General features: G+C 45.7%; 1 protein-coding gene across 1 annotated transcript in view; it reads right to left on the bottom strand.

The window, feature by feature from the left end:
- The window catches only part of fbxo41 (F-box protein 41), a 281,022-nt gene that overhangs the window by 18,307 nt on the left and 237,556 nt on the right, over nt 1-25,159 (bottom strand). The window contains exons 11-12 of the mRNA XM_063047244.1: nt 19,308-19,466; nt 3,991-4,106 (exon numbers count right to left, since the gene is read on the bottom strand). Coding sequence (XP_062903314.1) covers nt 3,991-4,106; nt 19,308-19,466 — 275 coding nt within the window. The remainder of the gene's footprint in view (nt 1-3,990; nt 4,107-19,307; nt 19,467-25,159) is intronic.

Genomic DNA, 25,159 nt, shown 5'->3' with positions numbered 1-25,159 from the left:
TCCTATTCTCTCACGTCTTATTCTCTTGCTCCTCACATACTTGTAGAATGCCTTGGGCTTTTCCTTAATCCTGTACCTACGCAGAATGCCACGCAAATATCCCCTGAACATTTGTCACATTTCTGCCGTACATTTCCCTGAGAACATCTGTTCCCGATTTATGATTCCAAGTTCCTGCCTGATAGCTTCATATTTCCCCTTACTCCAATTAAACACTTTCCTAACTTGCCTGTTCCTATCCCTTTTCAAGGCTATAGTAAAGGAACATACATCAAAGTTGCTGGTGAACGCAGCAGGCCAAGCAGCATCTATAGGAAGAGGCGCAGTCGACGTTTCAGGCCGAGACCCTTCGTCAGGAGATAGAATTGTGATCACTACCTCCAAAATGCACTCCCACTGAGAGATCTGACACCTGACCAGGTTCATTTCCCAATACCAGATCAAGTACAGTCTCTCCTTTTGTAGGCTTATCTGCATATTGTGTCAGGAAAGCTTCCTGAACACACCTAAAAAACTCTACCCCATCTAAACCCCTTGCTCTAGGAAGATGCCAGTCAATATTTGGGAAATTAAAATCTCCCACCATGATAACCCTGTTATTATTACAGCTTTCCAGAACTTGTCTCCCTGTCTGTTCAATGTCCTTGTTACTATTCAGTGGTCTATAAAAAACACCCAGTAGAGTTATTGACTTCTTCTGTTTCTAACTCCCATCCACAGAGACTCAGTAGACAAACCTCCATGTCTTCCTCATTTTCTGCATCTGCGACACTATCTCTGATCAACAGTGTCACGCCCCACCTCTTTTGCCATCCTCCCTGTCCTTTTTGAATCATCTAAAGCCTGGCACTCAAAGTAACCATTCCTGCCCCTGCACCATCCAAGTCTCTGTAGTGGCCACCACATCATAGTTTCAAGTACTGATCCACGCTCTAAGCTCATCCGCTTTGTTCACAACACTCCTTGCATTAAAATAGACACATCTCAAACCATTGGTCTGAGTGCATTCCTTCTCTATCACCTGCCTATCCTCCCATCGCACTGTCTCCAAGCTTTCTCTATTTGTGAGCCAACTGCTCCTTCCTCCGTCTCTTCAGTTTGGTTCCCACCCCCAGCAATTCTCGTTTAAACTCTCCCCAATAGCCTTAACAAACCTCCCCACCAGGATATTGGTCCCCCTGGGATTCAAGTGCAACCCGTCCTTTTTGTACAGGTCACGCCTGCCCCAAGAGAGGTCCCAGTGATCCAGAAATCTGAATCCCTGCCTCCTGCTCCAATCCCTCAGACACTCATTGATCTGCACTATCTTCCTGTTCTGACCTTCCCTCGCTCGTGGCATTGGAAGTAATCCAGAGATGACCACCTTGGAGGTCCTGCTCTTTAGCCTCCTTCATAACCCCCTAAACCTACCGTGCAGGACCTCTACCCCTCTCCTGTCTATGTCATTGGTACCAGTATTTACAATGATCTCTAGTTGCTCACCTCCCCTTCAAGAATATTCTGCAACTGCTCAAAGACATCCTTGACCCTAGATCCCGGGAGGCAACACACCATCCTGCCGCAGAATCGCCTGTCTGTCCCCCTAATTATAGAGGCCCTCATGATTATTGCTCTGTCTGACTTAGCCCTACCCTTCTGAGGCTCAGAGCCATCCACAGTGCTATTGTTGTCTTACTGTCTTACTCAGATAGGACATCCCCACCCCCAGCTGCTGCTGTCTTACCCAGATAGTTCATTCCCTCGCCCCCCTCAGCTGTATCCAAAGGGGTAAACCTGTTGCTGAGGGAAATGGCCACAGGGGGACCTTGCACCGACTTCTTTCTCCCTTTACCTCTCTCGGTGTTCTACTCCCTGAATACTGCACTCTAGGTGTAACCGCCTGCTCGAAAGTGTTATCTATCAACTGCTCTGCTTCCTGGATGATCTGTAATTCTTCCCTACATCCACTCTACCCAGACCTTTCAATACTCAATAGGTTGCAATGAGGTCTCTATTCACTCTTCTAGACTCCAGTGAGCACAGGCCAGAGCTATCCAATGCCCCTTTCATTCCTGGAATCATTATCGGGAACCTCCTCCAGACCCTCTCCAGTGCCAGCACATCTTTTCTTACAAAAGGGGCCCAGAACTCCTCACAATATCATAATAACAGAGATGAGAAGTAATTTCTGTAGCCAGAGGGTAGTGAATCTGTGGATTTCATTGCCATGGGCTGCTGTGTAGGCCCAGTCATTGAGTATATTTAAAGCAGAGATTGATAGGCTCTTGATTAGTCGGGGTGTTAAAGTTTACGGGGAAGGCAAGAGAATGGGGCTGAGGAGGAAATGGATCAGTCATGATGAAATGGCAGAACAGACTCAATGGGCTGAATGGCCTAATTCTGCTCCTATGTCTAAAGTCTTTTGGTTTTATTATCTTCATTAATTATGTTTTTTTCTTTATGTATTTGCATAGAGTGTTCTGTTTTTTTCACATTAGTTGTTGTCCACTCTGTTGCATGTGGTCCTTCATGATTCTATTGTATTTTCTGTACTTACTTTGATTGCCTGCAAGACAATAAATCTCAGCAACACTCACAACACACTGGAGGAACTCAGCAGGTCGGGCAGCATTTGTGGAAACGGTGAGTCAACGCTTCGGGCTGGAACCGAAATAAATCTCAGGGCTGTTAATGGTGACAATGTGATAATAACTCCACTTTTAACTCACTGGAATTCAGAAGAATGAGGGGAATCCTCATTGAACTCCATTGAATATTGGAAGAATGAGGGTAATCCTCATTGAAGTCCATCGAATGTTGAAAGTTTTTGACAGAGTGGATGTAGAGAGGATGTGTCCTGTGGTGGGAGAGTCTGAGACCAGAGGACACAGTCTCAGAATAGAAGGATGTCCATTTAGAACACAAATAAGGAGGAATTTCTTTAGCCAGAGAATGGTGACTCTGTGAAACTCGTTGCCACAGTGGATATGGAGACCAAACCATTGAGCATATTTAAGACAGAGGTTGATAGATTCTTGATTAGTTAGGACATGACTAATACAATAGGTTCTTTTAAGAGCCTCTCAGATAGGTACATGGTGCTTAGAAAAATAGAGGGCCACGTACTAGGAAAACAGCTTCTACAGTAGGGCTGAAGGGCCTGTATTTTGCTGTAACTTTCTATGTTTTATGTTCAATGAGGGATACGGGGAGAAGGCAGGAGATTGGGGCTGAAAGGTAAAATGGATCAAACACAATGAAATGGCTGAGCAGACTTGATGGGTTCAGTGGCCTAATTCTGCTCCTACACACGAAAACCTGCAGGTGCCGGAAATCCAAGCAACACACACAAAGTGCATTTTGTGTGTATTAATACTGCTCCTATATCATTTGTCACTTTTCTTTAACCAACCACAATATCTAAATTGCTCTGAGGTGAAAAGCATTCTACTGTTGAACTATCTGCTAACCTTTGCAACCAGTGGCACCTAGATTGTTGAATAAATATTTGGTCACCACGCTTTACAATGATGCGAAATATCCCAGAGAGGTACAGAAGAGGTTTCCAAAACTGGTCCAAAAATGATTTGAGAAACTGGGATTAACCTTTCCAGTGCAAAAAAAATTGAGAACATATTTGATGGAAGGTGAACAGATGATGAGGGGCTTAAATGTGATAGTTAGATAGATAGAAGCTGCTCTTATTAAGATTTTTCAGCACATTGCCTGTATCATTTATACCGTAGGGTAATTGACAGGGGATGTGCTGATAAATTTTTCCTGACATTTAGAATAACATAACATAACTTATATTAGGTACCTGAGAGAATGCACTGCACAGATATTCCTGCAGGGAGTACGAGGAGTCAGCAGAGACTCAACAGCTGCTTCAATCATTCTTCGGTTCTTTGACAGTATCAAATCAGTTGTCAAGAAATATTAACAAATCCAAACTTCGGGTTGGATTGACTGGATTTCCGATTCTCACTAACTGAAGGACAAAGACCATACCTGAAGTTTGCCAACCATTTCTTCAAACAATCTCCGAGCTTCTGGGCTGCCTGGCTCCTCAAAGTAATCAGTTATCCCAATGTGCACCACAATAGATTTCAAACTGCGACAGACACCTTGTAAAGGAAAATGAAGAATGATTATGATGAGACAAGATTTTAATTCAAAGGGCCATACAGTTGCTCACCATGGAAGCAGTGTACTGAACTGGTACTAACCATAATGTCTACAATACAAATCCCATCTAAAACGGAGAACATAGAAATTTACAGCACATTACAGGCTCTTCAGCCCATTACCGACCATGTAAACGACTCGAGAGACTGCCTAGAATTTCCCTAGGATGTAGCCCTCTATTTTGCTAAGCTCCATGTACCTATCTAAGAGGCTCTTAAAAGACACTATTGTATCTGCTTCCATCACTGCCACCAGCAGTGCATTCCACACCCCCACCACACTCTGTGTGAAAACTTACCCCTGACATCCACTCAGTACCTATGTCCAAGCACCTTAAAACTACGCCCCCTCGTGTTAGCCATTTCAGCCCTGGGGAAAAGCCTCTGACTATCCACACGATCAACGCTCTCATCATCTTATACACCTCTATCAGGTCATCTCTTATCCCCCGTCGCTTCGAGCAGAAAAAGCCAAGTACACTCAACCAATGACATAGGCAGGAAAAGGGAGGAGGTCCTGAAAACAGACTACAGGGAGTTAGGAAGGAAGCTGAGAAGCAGGACCACTAAAGTAGTAATCTCGGGATTGCTGCCTGTGCCATGTGACAGTGAGTATAGGAATAGAATGAGGTGGAGGATAAATGCGTGGCTGAGGGATTGGAGCAGGGGCAAGGATTCAGATTTCTGGATCACTGGGACCACTTTTGGGGCAGGTGTGACCTGTACAAAAAAGGCGGGTTGCACTTGAATCCCAGGGGGACCAATATCCTGGCGGGGAGGTTTGTTTAGAACATAGAACTTAGAAAACCTACAGCACAATACAAGCCCTTTGGCCCATAGAGTTGTGCCGAACATGTCCCTATCTTAGAAATTACTAGACTTACCTATAGCGCTCTATTTTATTAAGCTCCATGTACCTATCTAAAAGTCTCTTAAAAGACCCTATTGTATCCGCCTCCACTACCGTTGCCGGCAGCCCATTCCACGCACTCACCACTCTCTTGAGTAAAAAACTTACCCCTGACATCTCCTCTGTACCTACTCCCCAGCACCTTAAACCTGTGTCCTCTTGTGACAACCATTTCAGCCCTGGGAAAAAGCCTCTGACTATCCACATGATCAATGCCTCTCATTATCTTATACACCTCTATCAGGTCACCTCTCATCCTCCGTCACTCCAAGGAGAAAAGGCCAAGTTCACTCAAGCTATTCTCATCAGACATTCTCCCCAATCCAGGCAACATCCTTGTAAATCTCCTCTGCACCCTTTCTATGGCTTCCACATCCTTCCTGTAGTGAGGCGACCAGAACTGAGCACAGTACTCCAAGTGGGGTCTAACCAGGGTCCTATAATAGCTGCAACATTACCTCTTGGCTCGTAAGTTCAAGTCCAATACACTGTATGCCTTCTTAACCACAGAGTCGACCTGCGCAGCTGCTTTGAGTGTCCTATGGACTCGGTCCCTAGGGCTATTGGAGGCAGTTTAATCTAGGATTGCAGGAAGGTGGGAACCAAATTGAAGAGACTGGGAAAGAGGCAGTTGGCTCGCAAATAGAGAAAGCTTGGAGACAGTGTGTGAGGGAGGATAGGCAGGTGATAGAGAAGGGACGCACTCAGACCAATGGTTTGAGATGCATCTATTTTAACGGAAGGAGTGTTGTGAACAATGCAGATGAGCTTAGAGCATGGATCAGTACTTGGAGATATGATGTTGTGGCCATTACAGAGACTTGGATGGCTCAGGGGCAGGAATGGTTACTTCAAGTGCCAGGATTTAGATGTTTCAAAAAGGACTGGGAGGGAAGCAAAAGAGGTGGGGGCGTGGCACTGTTGATCAGAGACAGTGTCATGGCTGCAGAAAATGAGGAAGAAATGGAAGGATTGTCAATGGAGTCTCTGTGGGTGGAAGTTAGGAACGCACCCAATAGTAACAGGGATATCAAGGAGCAGACAGGGAGACAGATTCTGGAAATATGTAATAATAACAAGGTTGTCATGGTTGGAGATTTTAATTTCCCAAATATCGATTGGCATCTCCCCAGAGCAAGGGGTTTAGATGGGGTGGAGTTTGTTGGGTGTGTTCAGGAAGGTTTCTTGATACAATATGTAGATAAGCCTACAAGAGGAGAGGCTGTACTTGATCTGGTATTGAGAAATGAACCTGGTCAGATGTCAGGTCTCTCAGTGGGAGAGCATTTTTGAGGTAGTGATCACAATTCTATCTCCTTTACCATAGCATTGGAGAGGGGTAGGAACAGACAAGTTCGAAAAGCGTTTAATTGGAGTAAGGGGAAATATGAGGCGATCAGGCAGGAACTTGGAGGCATAAATTGGAACAGATGTTCTCAGGGAAATGTACGGAAGAAATAGCATGGAGAATTTGCGTGGAGTTCTGCATAGGTACGTTCCAATAAGACAGGGAAAAGATGGTAGGGTACAGAAACCACGGTGTACAAAGTCTGTTGTAAATCTATTCAAGAAGAAAAAAAGAGTTTACGAAAGATTCAAAAAACTAGGTAATGATAGAGATCTAGGAGATTTTAAGGCTAGCTTAAGAGAGCCAGAAGGGGCCATGAGAAGGCCTTGGCGGACAGGATTAAGGAAAACCCCAAGGCATTCTACTAGTATGTGAAGAGCAAGAGGATAAGATGTCAGAGAATAGGAACAATGAAGTGTGACAGTGGGAAAGTGTGTATGGAACTGGAGGAGATAGCAGAGGTACTTACTGAATACTTTGCTTCAGTATTCACTATGGAGAAGGATCTTGGCAATTATAGGGATGTCTTACAGCGGACTGAAAAGCTTGAGCATGTAGATATTAAGGACGAGGATGTGCTGGAGCTTTTAGAAAGCATCAAGTTGGATAAGTCGACGGGACCAGATGAGATATACCCCAGGCTACTGTGGGAGGTGAGGGAGGAGATTGCTGAGCCTCTGGTAATGAACTTTGCATCATCAATGGGGAAGGGAGAGGTTCCGGAGGATTGGAGGGTTGTAGATGTTGTTCCCTTATTCAAGAAAGGGAGTAGATATAGCCCAGGAAATTATAGACCAGTGAGTCTTACTTCAGTGGTTGGTAAGTTGATGGAGAAGATCCTGAGAGGCAGGATTTATGAACATTTCGAGAGGCATAATATGATTAGGAATAGTCAGCATGGCTTTGTCAAAGGCTGGTCGTGTCTTACGAGCCTGATTGAATTTTTTGAGGATGTGACTAAACACATTGATGAAGGTAGAGCAGTAGATGTAGTGTATATGGATTTCAGCAAGGCACTTGATAAGGTACCCCATGCAAGACTTATTGAGAAAGTAAGGAGACATGGGATCCAAGGGGACATTGCTTTGTGGATCCAGAACTGGTTTGCCCACAGAAGGCAAAGAGTGGTTGTAGATGGGTTGTATTCTGCATTGAGGACGGTGACCAGTGGTGTGCCTCAGGGATCTGTTCTGGGACCCTTACTCTTCGTGATTTTTATAAATGACCTGGAAGAAGAAGTGGAAGGATGGGTTAGTAGCTTTGCTGATGACACAAAGGTTGGGGGTGTTGTGGATCATGTGGAGGGCTGTCAGAGGTTATAGCGGGACATTGATAGGATACAAAACTGGGCTGAGAAGTGGCAGATGGAATTCAACCCAGATAAGTGTGAGGTGATTCATTTTGGTAGGTCAAATATGATGGCAGAATATAGTATTAATGGTGAGACTCTTGGCAGTGTGGAGGATCGGAGGGATCTTGGGGTCTGAGTCCATAGGACACTCAAAGCTGGTGTGCAGATTGACTCTGTGGTTAAGAAAGCATACGGTGCATTGGCCTTCATCAATCGTGGGATGGAGTTTAAAAGCCGAGAGGTAATGTTGCAGCTATATAGGACCCTGGTCAGACCCCACTTGGAGTACTGTGCTCAGTTCTAGTCGCCTCACTACAGGAAGGATGTGGAAACCATAGAAAGGGTGCAGAGGAGATTTACAAGGATGTTGCCTGGATTGGGGAGCATGCCTTGTGAGAATAGGTTGAGTGAACTCAGCCTGTTTTCCTTGGAGCGATGGAGGATAAGAGGTGACCTGATAGAGGTGTACAAGATGATGAGAGGTATTGATCATGTGGATAGTCAGTGGCTTTTTCCCAGGGCTGGAATGGCTGGCATGAGAGGGCACAGTTTTAAGGTGCTTGGAAGTAGGTACAGATGAGATGTCAGGGTTATTTTTTTTACACAGAGAGTGGTGAGTGCATGGAATGGGCTGCCGGCGACGGTGGTGGAGGCGGATACCATAGGGTCTTTTAAGAAACTCCTGTACAGGTACTTGGAGCTCAGAAAAATAGAGGACTATGGGTAAGCCTAGGTAATTTCTCAGGCAAGGACATGTTTGGCACAGCTTTGTGGGCCGAAGGGCCTGTATTGTGCTGTAGGTTTTCTATGTTTCTATTCTCATAAGATATGCTCTCCAATCCAGCCAACATCCCTGTAATTCTCCTCTGCACTCTCTCTATAGTATCCACATCCTTCCTGTAGTGAGGTGACCAGAACTGACACAGTACTCCAAGTGGGGTCTGACCAAGGCCTTATATAGCTGTAACATTACCTCACAGCTCTTAAACTCAGTCCCACGGTTGATAAGTGACAACACACCATACGCTTTCTTAGCAACACTGTCAAGCTGTGCAGCAGCTTTGAGTGTCCTATCGACACGGACACCATGATCTCTCAGATACTCCACACCGCCAAGAGTCTTACCATTTATATTATATTCTGTCTTCAAATTGGACCTACCGAAATGAGCCACTTCACACTGTCTGGGTTGAAGTCCACACTTATCCTGCTGCCGTTAATTCCATAAACCCCATGTCTTGCTCATTCAAGTACCTGTTCAGATGCCTCATAACTGCTTCCACTGTCTCCTTTAGCAGCTCATTCCATATACCAACTATATTTTGTGTGAAAATTTTACTTTTACAGATACCTTTCAAACCTTCCGATTCCCATCTTAAACCTATTCCATTGAGTTTCCGATACCCCAATGGTGAGAAACAAACACATGCTAACAGCTTATTGTTGAGCCCACTACAGGATCGGCTGTGCTAGATTGGGTGTTGTGCAATGATCCAGAGGTGATAAGAGAGATTAAGGTTAAGGAACACTTAGGGAACAGTGATCACAATATGATCGAGTTCACTTTGAAATTTGAGAGGGAAAATACAATCTAATGTGTCGGTATTTCAGTGGAATAAAGGAAATTACAATGGCATGAGCGGATGGAGAAGATCCTGAAAGGCAGGATTTATGAAAATTTGGAGAGGTATAATATGATTAGGAATAGTCAGCATGGCTTTGGGAAAGGCAGGTCGTGCCTTATGAGCCTGATTGAATTTTTTTGAGGATGTGACTAAACACATTGATGAAGAAAGATCAGTAGATATAGTGTGAATGCAGCAGGCCAGGCAGCATCTATAGGAAGAGATACAGTCCACGTTTTGGGCCGAGACCCTTCGCCAGGACTAACTGAAACAAGAGATAGTAAGAGGTTTGAAAGTGGGAGGGGGAGGGGGAGATCCGAAATGATAGGAGAAGACGGGAGGGGGAGGGATGGAGCCAAGAGCTGGATAGTTGATTGGCAAAAGGATTGTGAGAGGATCATGGGACAGCAGGCCTAGGGAGAAAGAAAGGGGGAGGGGGAAGCCCAGAGGATGGGCAAGGAGTAGAGTGAGAGGGACAGAGGGAGAAAGAGAGAAAGAAAAAAATATTGCTGCTTAGTAAGAGCCCATGGAATTACAGGGAAGTTACTAACATGAGCTGAGTATTGGCTGGTCGGCAGAAAACAGAAAGTGGGAACATAGGGATCCTGTTCTGGCTGGCTGCCTGTTACCAGTGGAGTTCCACAGGGGCCAGCGTTGGGACTGTTACTTTTTACAATGTATGTCAACAATTTGCACCATGGTATGAAGGGATTTGTGGCTAAATGTGCCAATGATACAAAGATAGGTGGAGGAGCAGGTGGTGTTGAGGAAACAGAGAGCTTGCAGAGAGAATTAGATCAGTGCTCCCCAACCACCGGCCGCAGACATGTACGACCAGGCCGTGAGGAAACGATGTGATTTGGCGATATGAAGCAATATGGGTCAACTGCACCTTTCCTCATTCCCTGTCACGCCCACTGTTGACCTTGAGCGCACGTGAGGTCATTACCCACGCGGGGTCATCAGTCGGTATGAGTCAAAAACAAACATCGCTTGAGAGTCTCTTTGGAAGAGGTGGTAGGGGACATAAAAGGCCTAACGATGATGATAACACAGAGACAGCTGAGGCCGAGACTGAAGCCCTCTAATCTGCTTCGGCACCTTGAGTCCAAACACCCTGCACTTAAAGACAAACCCGCTGAGTTTTTTGAGCGGAAAAAACGTGAGCAAGCGGGAGAGAAGCAAGTGCTGAGAGTCACCACCTCCACAAATGCTGCTGCTCTGAGAGCATCGTACTTAGTGGCTGGCCGTATTGCTAAGGCTAAGAAGCCTTTCACTGTTGGTGAAGAATTGATTCTGCCTGCTGCCAAGGACATGTGCTGTGAACTGTCGGGAGAAGCTCCAACTAACAAGATGGCACAGGTTTCTCTTTCAGCTACCACAGTTTGAAGGAGAATCGATGACATAGCAGAGGACATCGACGCACAGCTGTTAGAACGGTCTTAACAAGTCACCATGGTATATTATCCATGTCGACGAGTCTACCGATGTCGACAACAAGGCAATGCTGCTGGTTTATGTGCGATATATATTTCAAGACGATGTGCAGGAGGATGTGTTGTGTGCACTGCCGCTGCCAACTAACACAACTGGGGCAAAACTATTCAAGTCTTTGAATGACTACATGTCAGGCAAACTGGACTGGTCATTCTGTGTTGGAATATGCACAGACGGGGCTGCAGCTATGACTGGACGACTGTCTGGTTTCACTACCCAAGTCAGAGGTTGCTCCTGGATGCCAGTCTACACACTGTGTCACACACAGGGAAATGCTGGCTAGCCGAAAAATGTCACCTGATCTTAACAGCGTATTGAGTGACGTTGTTGAAGTTATCAATCACATCAGAGCAAAAGCCCTGAACTCACGTCTGTTTGAGCAGCTTTGCGAGGAAATGGATGCAGAGCACAAACGCCTTCTCTTACACACTGAAGTCAGGTGGCTATCAAGGGGGAGAGCCCTGGCCAGGGTTTTTGAGTTAAGAGAGCAGCTACAGAGATTTCTTTCAGGAAAAAGTCACCACTGGCAGCAGACTTCAGTGACGAGGAGTGGATAGCAAAACTCACTTATCTGTGTGACATCTTCAACCTGCTCAATGAACTCAATTTGTCACTTCAGGGGAGAATGACAACTGTCTTCAAGTTGGCAGATAAAGTGTCTGCTTTCAAAGCCAAACTGGAACTGTGGGGACGGCAAGTGGACAGGGGCATATTTGACATGTTCCCAACATTAGCTGGGATTTTGGGAGAGACTGAGGTTACACCGTCCTTCTCACAGCTGGTGCGCGATCACCTCTCTTCGCTGTTGACAGAATTCGAGCGTTAGTTCCCAACCACAAATGACCCAAGACGTGCAAAGGAATGGGTCCGTGACCCATTTGTGAATGTCCCCGGTGAATCATCCATGTCAGCGCTGGAAGAAGATCAACTCCTCGAGCTTGCGAATGATGGCCGGCTGAAAAGTATGTTTGACATAACATCTCTGCCGGCATTCTGGATCAAAGTCAAGGCTGAATATCCTCGAAAGCACTGAAAACGTTGCTTCCATCTCCAACATCATATCTCTGTGAAGCAGGGTTTTCTGCAATGAATGCAATGAGAACTAAATTGCGGAATAGACTGGACATAAGGAACCCCCTTCGAGTGTCGCTGTCTCCCATCACCCCGCGATAGGACTGTCTTGTTGCAGGGAAACAAGCCCAGGGCTCCCACTGATTCAGCGATATTGGTGTGTTGCAATGATTTTATATGTTCATACGGGGAAAATATGCGCTGTGTGTTTAATATCCAAATGTTACTTAAAATGTTCTGATGCTATTGACTTAGAAGTGACTAATAATTCACTTATCACTATATTCATGGGAGGAAAATATGCGCTCTGTGTTTAATATTAAATTCATTAGATAAACCCTTTTAGAAACGAAATTGAGTGTATTATTAGCCACTTATAAGTGACTTACAGTTTCACCTACATTCCGGCCGTGATTAGCACCCACCCCCCCAACTCCACATCGGCCGGTCCACAAGAATATTGTCAATATTAAACGGTCCGCGCTGCAAAAAAGGTTGGGGACCCCTGAGTTAGATAGTTTCGGGGAATGGGCAAAGAAGTGGCAAATGAAATACAATGTTGGAAAGTGTATGGTCATGCACTTTGGTGGAAGAAATAAATGGGCAGACTATTATTTAGATGGGGAGAGAATTCAAAATGCAGAGATGCAAAGGGACTTGGGGGTCCTTATGCAGGATACCCTAAAGGTTAACCTCCAGGTTGAGTCGGTGGTGAGGAAGGCGAATGCAATGTTGGCATTCATTTCGAGAGGTATAGAATTTAAGAGCAGGGATGTGATGTTGAGGCTCTTTAAGGCACTCGTGAGACCACACTTGGAGTACTGTGTGCAGTTTTGGGCTCCTTATTTTAGAAAAGATATACTGACATTGGACAGGGTTCAGAGAAGATTCACGAGAATGATTTCAGGAATGACAGGATTACCATATGAGGAACGTCTGGCAGCTCTTGGGCTGTATTCCCTGTAGTTCAAGAGAATGAGGGACGATCTCATAGAAACATTCCGAATGTTAAAAGGCCTGAACAGATTAGATACGGCAAAGTTACTTCCCATGGTAAGGGATCTGAGGACAAGAGGGCACGACTTCAGGATTGAAGAATGTCCTTTTAGAACTGAAATGTGGAGAAATTACTTTAGTCAGAGGGCAGTAAATCTGTGGAATCTGATGCCACGAGCGACTGTGGAGGCCAAATCATTGGGTGTATTGAAGACAGTGTATTTTACCCCTGTTTGTGTGACTGCTGTGTGATTTACTGCCCTGCAACAGCCTGTTGGCATAAAATAACATATATCGCACATTGCTGACAATATTAAAGAAGTATATTTCTGAACATTAACTTAACCAAAGAGTGAGTAAAGAAAAGAAGGAGTAAAATAAATAGGGCCCATTATAATTAAACAATCAAATGTGCACAGGTTGGAGCAGGTAAGGTCAAGAGTTGATCTTTATCATACAAGTGTCCTACAGCAATGGGATGGAGGCCCTGGTGGAGTAGAGGGATGGAGGCTCTGGTGGAGAGGAGGGATGGAGGCCTGGTGGAGTGGTGGGACGGAGGCCCTGGTGGAGAGGTGGGATGGAGCCCTGGTGGAGAGGAGGGATGGAGGCCTGGTGGAGAGGAGGGATGGAGGCCTGGTGCAGTGGTGGGATGGAGCTCCGGTGCAGTGCAGAGATGGAGGCCCTGGTGGAGTAGTGGGATGGAGCCCTGGTGAAGAGGAGGGATGGAGGCCTGGTGGAGTAGGGATGGATCCCTGGTGGAGTGGTGGGATGGATCCCTGGTGGACAGGTGGGATGGAGCCCTGGTGGAGTAGGGATGGAGGCCCTGGTGGAGTGGAGAGATGGATCTCTGGTGGACAGGTGGGATGGAGCCCTGGTGGAGAGGAGGGATGGAGCCCTGGTGCAGTGATGGGATGGAGCCCTGGTGCAGTGGTGGGATGGAGCCCTGGTGGAGTAGGGATGGAGGCCCTGGTGGAGAGGAGGGATGGAGCCCTGGTGGAGAGGTGGGATGGATCCCTGGTGGAGTAGTGGGATGGAGCCCTGGTGGAGAGGAGGGATGGAGCCCTGGTGGAGAGGAGGGATGGATCCCTGGTGGAGTAGTGGGATGGAGCCCTGGTGGAGAGGAGGGATGGATCCCTGGTGGAGAGGAGGGATGGAGGCCCTGGTGGAGTGGAGAGATGGATCTCTAGTGGACAGGTGGGATGGAGTCCTGGTGGAGAGGTGGGATAAATACTGGTGGAGCACTGGGATGGAGATACTGCCGCAGCAGTGGCATGGTGAGCCTGGTGGTGCAGTGGAATTCTGATCCTGTGGGTTCATGGGGATGCTGGGCCAGTGGAGCTGTGAGAAGGAGAGCCTGGTGAAGCACAGCGATGGAAATCCTGGTGGCACAGTGGGATTAAGAGCGTGGTGGTGCATTCGGATAGAGATCCTTATGGTGCAGTGGGATGAAAATCATAACACCATAAGACACAGGAGCAGAATTAGGCCATTTGGCCCATTGAGTCTATTCAGCCATTCAATCATGGCTGATACTTTTTTTTCTCCTCCTCAATCCTATTTCCCGGCCTTCTCCCAGTAACCTTTGATGCCATATCCAATCAAGAACCTATCATACACATGAGAGAATCTGCAGATGCTGGAAATCCAAAGCAAAACACACAAAATGCAGGAGGGACTGAGTGGGTCAGGCAGCATCAATGATAATGAACAAACACTCGATGTTTCAGGCCGAGACCCTTCCTGAAGAAACATTGAAAGAAACATGCAGGTACCTATCTAAGAGTCCCTAATTTATCTGTGATGTAAACATCCTAATGTCTTGACCACTACCAGCACCCACGAGCATGTTTCACGCACACATCAGCCTCGGTATAAAACTAACCTCTGACATCACCCCTAATCTTTCCACCCAACACCTTAGAGTTATGCCCCTTCACATTAGCCATTTCCACCCTGGGAAAGATTCTCCTCATATGCCTCGAATCACCTGTACATCTCAATCAAGTCACCTCTCATTCTCCTTCACAACAAGGAGAAAAGACCATAAGACCAAAAGAACATAATATATAGGAGCAGAATTATGCCATTTGGCCCATATCGTTTGCTCCACCATTTCGTAGAAACATAGAAAACCTGCAGCACAATGCTGTGCCGAACATGAGCTTACTTTAGAAATTACCAAGGGATACTCATAACCCTCTATTTTTCTGAGCTCCATGTACCTATCCAGGAGTCTCTTAAAAGACCCTATCGTATCCACCTCCACCGCTGTTGCCGGCAGCCCTTTCCACACACTCACCACTCTCAGCATAAAAAACTTACTCCTCACATCCTGTCTGTATCTACTTCCAAGTACCTTAAAATGGTGCCCTCTCATGTTAGCCATTTCAGGCCTGGGAAAAAGCCTCTGACTATCCACACGATCAATGCCTCTCATTATCTTATACGCCTCTATCAGATCACCTCTCATCCTCCGCCACTCCAAGGAGAAAAGGCTGAGTTCACTCAACCTATTCTCATAAGGCATGCTCCCCAATCCAGGCAACAGCCTTGTAAATCTCCTCTGCACCCTTTCTATGGTTTCCACATCCTTCCTGTAGTGAGGCGACCAGAAGTGAACACAGTACTCCAAGTGGGGTCTGACCAGGGTCCTATATAGCTGCAACATTACCTCTTGGTTCTTAAACTCAATCCCACAGTTGATTAATGCCCACACAGCATAGGCCTTCTTAACAACACTGTCAACCTGTGCAGCAGCTTTGAGTGTCATATCGACACGGACCACAAGATCTCTCAGATCCTCCACACTGCCAAGAGTCTTGCCATTTATATTATATTCTGTCTTCAAATTTAACCTACCAAAATGAACCACCTCACACTTATCTGGGTTAACTCCATCTGCCACTTTTCAGCCCAGTTTTGCATCCTGTTAATGTCCCTCTGTAACCTCTGACAGCCCTCCACACTATTCACGACACCCCCATCCTTTGTGTCATCAGCAAATTTATTAACCCATCCCTCCACGGCCTCATCCAGGTAATTTATAAAAATCAAGAAGAGAAGGGGTCCCAGAACAGATCCCCAAGACACACCACTGGTCACCGACCTCCATGACCTGTCTACAACTCCCCTTTGCCTACTGTGAGGAAGCCAATTCTGCATATACAAAGCAAGGTCCCCTCAGTATTTTGCCTCTCCAAATGTTCATAAATCCTGCCTCTCAGGATCTTTTTCATCAACTTACCAACCACTGAAGTAAGACTAACTGGTCTATAATTTCCTGGGCTAGCTCTACTCCCTTTCTTGAATAAGGGAACATCTGCAACCCTCCAATACTCCAGAACCTCTCCCGTCCCCATTGATGATGCAAAGATTATCGCCAGAGGCTCAGCAATCTCCTCCCTCGCCTCCCACAGTAGCCTGGGCTACATCTCATCCGGTCCCGGTGACTTACCCAACTTGATGCTTTCCAAAAACTCCAGCACATCCTCTTTCTGAATGTCTGTATGCTCAAGCTTTTCAGTCTGCTGTAAGTCATCCCTACAATTGCCAAGATCTTTTTCTGTAGTGAATACTGAAGCAAAATATTCATTAAGTACCTCTGCTATTCCTCCGGTTCCATACACACTTTTCCACTGTCACACTTGATTTGGTCCTATTCTCTCACATCTCAAGTTTCATCACTGTTCATCCGTTTTTTCTCAGTCCCTATCTCCTGCCTTCATGCTCTGACCAATTAACAATCTAGCAACCTCTGCCTTAAACATACATAAATACTTGGCCTCCCCAGTCACTTGTGGCAATGAATTCCACAGATTCACCACCTGGCTAAAGAAATTCTTTCACATCTCCATTCTAAAACATCACCCCTCTATTCTGAGGCTGTGTCCTCTGGTCTTAGACTCTCCCGCCATTGGAAACATTCTTGCCACATCCACCCTCTATCAAGGCCTTTCACACTTTGATAGGTTTCAATCAGATCACCCCTCATTCTTCTGAGTTCTAGTGAGTACAGGCCCAGAGCCATCAAGCACTCTTCATATGACAAGGCATTCATTCTTGGAATCATTTTCGTGAACCTCCTCTGAATTCTCTCCAGTTTCAGCATATCCTTTCTAAGATAATAGGCCTAAAACTGCTCACAATACACCAATAATGGGCCTCACCATGCTTTATAAAGTCTCAACATTACATGTTGCTTTTATATTCTAGTCCTCTTGAAATGAAGCCAACATCACATTTATCTTCCTGACTGTTGACTTAACCTACAAATTGACCTTTAGGGAATCCTGCAGAAAGCCTCCAAGTCCCTTTACACCTCAGTATGTTGTATTTTCTCTTCATTTAGAAAATAGTCAATACTTTTATTTCCTTTATTACCAAAGTACATGACCATACACTTCCTGACACCGTATTCCATCTGCCATTTCTTTGCCCATTCTCTTAATTCATCTAAGTCCTTCTGTAGCCTCTCTACTTCCTCAAAACTACCTGCCCGTCCACCTATCTTCATATTATCTGAAAACTTTGCAACAAAGCCATCAAAAGCCCCAGCTTGCTCAACATAGCCTCATAAGAAATGCTCACTAATCCAGGCAGGGACATGTGACAATAATAACTTTACTATGAATAAAGTGGAAGTGAAGTATGTGCAGTGAAAATTACGACTTAGAAGGTGCTCAGGAAACTTAATCGTCTGAGAATGGATAAATCTGCTGGACCTGATGGAATGCACCCTTGGATTCTGAAGGAAGTAGCTGGAGAGTTTGCGGAGGCATTAACAATGCTCTTTCAGAATCAAGATTCTGGCATTGTACCGGATGACTGGAAAATTGCAAATGTTACTCCGCTATTTAAGAAGGGTGGGAGGCAGCAGAAAGGAAACTATAGACCTGTTAGCCTGACATCAGTGGTTGGGAAGTTGTTGGAATCGATTGTTAGGGATGAGATTACAGAGTACATGGAGGCACATGACAAGATAGGCCAAAGACAGCATGGTTTCCTGAAAGGAAAATCCAGCCTGAACAAACTACTACAATTTTTTGAGGAAATTACAAGCAGGGTAGACAAAGGAGATGCAGTAGATGTGGTGTACTTGGATTTTCAGAAGGCCTTTGACAAGGTGCTGCACATGAGGCTGTTTAGCAAGATAAGAGCCCATGGAATTACAGGGAAGTTACTAGCATGAGTGGAGCATTGGCTGATCAGCAGGAAACAGGGACTGGGAATAAAGGGATCCTATTCTGGGTGGCTGCCGGTTACCAGTGGAGTTCCACAGGGGTCAGTGTTGGGACCGCTGCTTTTTAAGATGTATGTTAATCATTTGGATTGTGGGATTAATGGATTTGTGGCTAAATTTGACGATGATACAAAAGATAGGTGGAGGAGTGGGTAGTGTTGAGGAAACAGAGAGCCTGCAGACACAGTTAGACAGTTTAGGGAAATGGGCAAAGAAGTGGCAAATGAAATACAATGTTGGAAAGTGTATGGTCATGCACACTGGTGGAAAAAATAAACGAACATACCATTATTTAGATGGGGAAAGATTTCAAAATGCAGAAATGCAAAGTGACTTGAGAGTCCTTATGCAGGATACCCTTAAGGTTAACCTCCAGGTTGAGTCGGTTGTGAAGAAGGCAAATGCAATGTTGGTATACATTTCTAGAGATACAGAATATAAGAGCAGGAATGTGATGTTGAGGCTCTATAAGGCACTCGTGAGACCACACTTGGAGTACTGTGTGCAGTTTTGGGCTCCTTATTTTAAAAAGGATATACTGACATTGGAGATGGTTCAGAGAAGATTCACGAGAACGATTCCAGAAATGAAAGGGTTACTGTATGAGGAACATCTGGCAGCTCTTGGGCTGTATTCCCTGGAGTTCAGGAGAATGAGAGGGGATCTCATAGAAACATTCCGAATGTTAAAAGGCCTAAACAGATTAGATATGGCGAAGTTATTTCCCATGGTAGGGGATTCTAGGACAAGAGGGCACGACTTCAGGATTGAAGGATATCCATTTAGAACAGAGATGCGGAGAAATTACTTTAGTCAGAAGGTGGTAAATCTGTGGAATTTGTTGCCACGAGCAGCTGTGGAGGCCAAGTCATTGCGTGCGTTTAAGGCAGAGATAGATAGGTTCTTGATTAGCCAGGGCATCAAAGGGTATGGGGAGAAGGCAGGGGAGTGGGGATGACTGGAAGAATTGCATCAACCCATATCTGAATGGCAGAGCAGACTCAATGGGCCGAATGGCCTACATCTGCTCCTATATCTTATGATCTTATGAATAGTCTGCTTACGTAAAATGTAGTAATTGCATCCAAGAACAAATATACTTACTGTTAAAATGTAACAAAGCTTTCGGTGTGACTGGGGTTGATGTCAGTACCAGCATTTCTAATCCTTTTAGACCCTCTCGACAAACTTCTGCTGCTACCTCCTGGTTTATTTCAGTCACATGATCCAGTTCCAGTACTTGCAACCGGATACAATTCCGAGCTGAGGGTGAAAGACAATCGTCACAATAACATTTGCACAGTTCAAGAGAAAAGGAATGACACAACATTCTAAGCTCTGGGAATTAATGCAGATTTTTTTCATTTGGCTTCGTAATTGGTTTCTCAGCCTAAGTCTATTCTCACAGATATATTGTTACCGATCATGTCTCTCCAGAAGCTGCAGCTTTCTTTCAGGATTGAGGAAGTTAGAGAAAAATGGACAGCAATAAAACAGGGAAACTGAAGGAGCAACGTGCCGTGAGAAACATAGAACATAGAAATTTACAGTACATTACAGGCCCTTCGGCCCACAATGTTCTGCTGACGTGTAACTTACTCTACAGCCTGCTTAGGGTTTCCCTAGCGCATAGCCGTCTATTTTTCTAAGCTCCATGTACCCACCTCGGAGGCTTGTAAAAGACCCTATTGTATCTGCTTCCACCAATGCCGCTGGCAGGGCATTTCACGCACCCACCACTCTCTGTGTGAAATGTTTACCCCTGACATCCCCTCGGTACCCATTTCCAAGCACCTTAAACCTGTGTCTTCTTGTGGCAGCCATTTCAGCCCTGGGAAAAAGCCTCTGACTATCCACACAATCAATGCCTCTCATCATCTTATACACCTCTATCAGGTCACCTGTCATCCTCCGTCGCTCCAAGGAGAAAAGGTAAAGTATACTCAACCTATTCTCACAAGGCATGCTCCCCAATCCAGGCAACATCCTTGTAGATCTCCTCTACACTCTCTATAGTATCCACATCCTTCCTGTGACCAGAACTGAACACTGTACTCCAAGTGGGGTCTGACCAAGGTTCAATATAGTCACAACATTACCTCAGAGCTCTTGAACTCAATCCCACAGTTGAATAATGCCAACACACCACACACCTTCTTAACAACACTCAACCTGCGCAGCAGCTTTGAGGGTCCTATTGACATGGATCCCAAGATCTCTCAGATCCTCCACACTGCCAAGAGTCTCGCCATTTATATTATACTCTGTCTTCAAATTTGACCTACCAAAATGAACCACCCTTACTAACTTATGAACCCACCCTTGTACTTTTTCATCCAGGTCATTTCTAAAAATCACAAAGAGGAGGGGGCCCAGAAGAGATCTTTATGGAACACCCCTGGTCTCCAACGTCCATGCAGAATACGAACCATCTACAACCATAAGACCATAAGACACAGGAGCAGAATTAGGCCATCTGGCCCATCAAGTCTGCTCCGCCATTCAATCTGTTCCTCGATGTCCCTGTTACTATTGTGCGGTCTATAAAAAACACCCAGTTGACCCCTTCCTATTCCTAACCTCCACCCACAGAGACTCCGTAGACAACCCCTCCATGACCTCCTCCTTTTCCATAGCCGTGACACTATCTCTGATCAACAGTGCCACGCCCCACTTCATTTGCCTCCCTCCCTGTCCTTTCTGAAACACCTAAAGTCTGGCACTCTCAGTAACCATTACTGCCCCTGCACCATCCAAGTCTCTGTAATGGCTACAACATCACAGCTCCAAGTGCTGATCCACACTCTAAGCTCATTGCTTTACTCATGATACTCCTCGCATTAAAATAGAAACATGTCAAACTATCGGACTGAGCGTATCTCTTCTCTATCACCTGCCTATCCTCCCCTTCATACTGTCTCCAAGCTTTCTCTATTTGTGAGCCAACTGCCACTTCTTCCGGCACTTCAGTTTGGTTCCCACCCCCAGCAATTTTAGTTTAAACTCTGCCCAAAAGCCTTAGCAAACCTCCCCGCCAGGATATTGGTCCCCCTGGGATTCAAGTGCAACCCGTCCTTTTTGTACAGGTCACACCTGCCCCAAAAGAGGTCCCAGTGATCCAGAAATCTGAATCCCTGCCCCCTGCTCCAATCCCTCAGCCACGCATTTATCCTCCACCTCACTCTATTCCTATACTCACTGTCACCTGGCACAGGCAGTAATCCCAAGATTACTACCTTTGAGGTCCTGCTTCTCAACTTCTTTCCTAACTCTCTGTATTGTGTTTTTAGGACCTCCTCCCTTTCCTACCTATATCGTTGGTATCAATATGTACCACGACCTCTGGCTGTTCTCCCTCCCACTCCAGGATATCGTGGACGCGATCTGAAACATCCTGGACCTTGGCACCTGGGAGGCTAACTACCATCCGCGTTTCTTTCCTGTGTCCACAGAAGCGCCTGTCTGACCCCCTAACTATAGAGTCCCCTGTCACTACTGCCTTCCTCTTCCTTTCCCTACCCTTCTGAGCCATAGAGCCAGAATCTGTGCCAGAGGCACGCCACTGTTGCTTCCCCAGGTAGGCTGTCTCTCCCAACAGTACTCAAACAGCCATAGGGGTACTCTCTAGTACCTGACTCTTCCCCTTTCCTCTCCTGACTGTGACCCACTTATCTGACTCCCGAGGCCCCAGTGTGACCACCTGCCTTTAGCTCCTCTCTATCATCTCCTCACTCTCCCTTCACCAGACAAAGGTCATCGAGCTGCACCTCCAGCTTAATAGCCCATATTTCTCCCTACCTGAATTCAATGTTTTCCCAAATTGTCTGCTCCTATCCCTCAGCAGCTCTATGGTGTAGTAGACAGAGTTGAGGTCATTATCTCCACAATTCTCTCCCAATGAGAGACCTGACACCTGACCAGGTTCATTTCCCAAAATCAGATCAAGTACAGCCTGTCCTCTCGTTGGCTTATCTACATATTGCGTCAGGAAACCTTCCCGAACACACCTAACAAACTCCACCCCAGCTAAAACCCCTGCACGAAGGAGACGCCAATCAATATTAGGAAAGTTAAAATTTCCCATCACAACAACGCTATTAGTATTGCACCGTTCCAGAATCTGTCTCCCTATCTGCTCCTCGTATGTTATAGTCACAGTCAGGGAAGTTCAAAGTAAACTTATTATCAAAATCCATATATGTTACTGCATACAAGATTTGTTTATTTGTGGATATTCACAGTAAATACAAGAAACACAGAAAAAAGTCAATGAGAGACCGCCACAAACAGGTCTGACAATCATTATGCAAAAGGTAACAAACTGTGAAAATCCAAAAAGAAAAGGCAATAAATATCAAGAACATGAGATGACGAGCCCTTGAAAGTGAGTCCATAGGTTACAGGAAGGGTTCAGAATCAGAATCAGAATCAGAATACTGAATCAGGATCAGAATCAGGTTTATTAACACCAGCATGTGACGTGAAATTTGTTAACTTAGCAGCAGCGGTTCAATGCTATACATAATATAGAAGAGGAAAACATAATAATAAATAAAATAATAATAATAATAAGTAAATCAATTACTGTATGTGTATATTGAATAGATTTTAAAAAGTGCAAAAAACAGAAATAATGTATATAAAAAAAAAGTGAGGTACTGTCCAAAGCTTCAATGCCCATTTAGGAATCGGATGCCAGAGGGGAAGAAGCTGTTCCTGAATCGCTGAGTGTGTGCCTTCAGGCTTCTGTACCTCCTACCTGATGGTAACAGTGAGAAAAGGGCATGCCCTGGGTGCTGGGGGACCTTAATAATGGATGCTGCCTTTCTGAGACACCGCTTCCTAAAGATGTCCTGGGTACTTTGCAGGCTAGTGCCCAAGATGGAGCTGACTAAATTTACAACCTTCTGCAGCTTTTTATAGTTCTGTGCAGTAGCCCTCTCCATACCAGACAGTGATGCAGCCTGTCAGAATGCTCTCCACAGTACAACTATAGAAGTTTTTGAGCGTATTTATTGACATGCCAAATCGCTTCAAACTCCTAATAAAGTATAGATGCTGTCTTGCCTTCTTTATAACTACATCAGTGTGTTGGGACCAGGTTAGATCCTCAGAGATCTTGACACCCAGGAACTTGAAACTGCTCATCTCCCTACTCCTGATCCCTCTATGAGGATTGGTATGTGTTCCTTTGTCTTACCCTTCCTGAAGTCCACAATCAGCTCTTTCATCTTACTGACGTTGAGTGCCAGGTTGTTGTTGCGACACCACTCCACTAGTTGGCATATCTCACTCCTGTACGCCCTCTCGTCACCACCTGAGATTCCACCAACAGTAGTTGTATCGTCAGCAAATTTGTAGATGGCGTTTGAGCTATGCCTAGCCACACAGTCATGTGTATACAGAGAGTAGAGCAGTGAGCAGGTGTACCAGTGTTGATCGTCAGCGAAGAGGATATGTTATCACCAATTCACACAGACTGTTGTCTTCTGGTTAGGAAGTCAAGGATCCAATTACAGAGGGAGGTACAGAGGCCCAGGTTCTACAATTTCTCAATTAGGATTGTGGGAATGATGGTATTAAGTGCTGAGTTACAGTCGAAAAACAGCATCTTGACATAGGTGTTTGTGTTGTCTAGGTGGTCTAAAGCCGTGTGAAGAGCCATGGAGATTGCATCTGCCGTTGACCTATTGTGGCGATAGGCAAATTGCAATGGGTCCAGGTCCTTGCTGAGGCAGGAGTTCAGTCTAGTCATGAGCAACCTCTCGACGCATTTCATCACTGTCGATGTGAGTGCTACCGGGCGACAGTCATTAAGGCAGCCCCCCCCCCCCGACGGCCATATCTGTGCCAGGTGTATCGAGAAGCAACTCCTTAGAGACGGTGAGAAAGAAATGGAAACTGCAGCTTGATGACCTGCGGCTTATTAGGGAAAGTGAAGAGGAGATAGACAACAGCTACAGAGGAAGTCACCCCAAGGTTACAGGAGACAGATAAATGGGTGACTTTCAAGAGAGAGAAGAGAGATGGTCAGAGAGTGGAGAGTACCCGAGGCCATCTGCCTCAACAGTAAGTTGGTCACTTTGAATACCGCTGGGGGGGCAGCCTACCTGGGGAAAGCAAGAGTGGCCCTGAGTCTGGCCCTGTGGCTCAGATGGGCACGAAACTGAACAGGGTGGCAGCAACAATAGGGAATTCTATAGTTACGGCAACAGGCGATTCTGTGGACATGAGAAGGAGATACGGATGGTAGTTTGCCCCCCAGGTGCCAGGGGCCGTGATGTTTCTGAACCCATCCACAATATCCTGAAAAGGGAGGGTGAGCATCCAGAGGTCGTGGTAAATATTGGTACCAATGACATAGGCAGAAAAAGGGAGGAGGTCCTGAAAACAGAATACAGGGAGTTCGGAAGGAATCTGAGATGGTGCTAAATGGTGCCTCTTTTGCTTGCATCTTTGGAAACAGCTTTATTTCTATCTTTGATATCTCTTTTTTTCCTTTTCAAGGTTCTTTTGAAAACCCTGACCTGGAGTTTCACTCTAAATTTGGTTCTTTGCCAGATGGGACACACTCTCACAGCCTCACGACCAGCCGCTCTTTGATATCCCAAGGACGTGGCCTGAAAGACTAGCACGCCTGCTGGGTGCCGGATTTTCGTGGCTCAGGAGAAGGGTCTATTCGAGGCTGGTGCCCCCAACTGAGACGTTGCAGGAGAACACGGGATATCAGAAGCAGTGGGTTGCTGCTGTGGACTGTCTGATCTGAGACCTAGGCCCTGGGGCCGACTCTCCAGGCGCAGAACTCGGAAAAAGCGACACAACAGATTTTTAACATCATAAATCAGTGAGTCGTTTGTTATGTCTCCCCTCTCGCGGTGAAATGGAGACAACCCTTTTTCCCTTATCAGGGAGAGTGAGCCTGTGGTATGTCGAATTACTGGGTGAACAAGTAGTCT

Source organism: Mobula hypostoma, chromosome 4 (assembly GCF_963921235.1).
Source record: "Mobula hypostoma chromosome 4, sMobHyp1.1, whole genome shotgun sequence".
In the NCBI taxonomy this organism is placed as follows: Eukaryota; Metazoa; Chordata; class Chondrichthyes; order Myliobatiformes; family Myliobatidae; genus Mobula; species Mobula hypostoma.
This window is presented reverse-complemented; position numbering and strand designations above follow the sequence as displayed.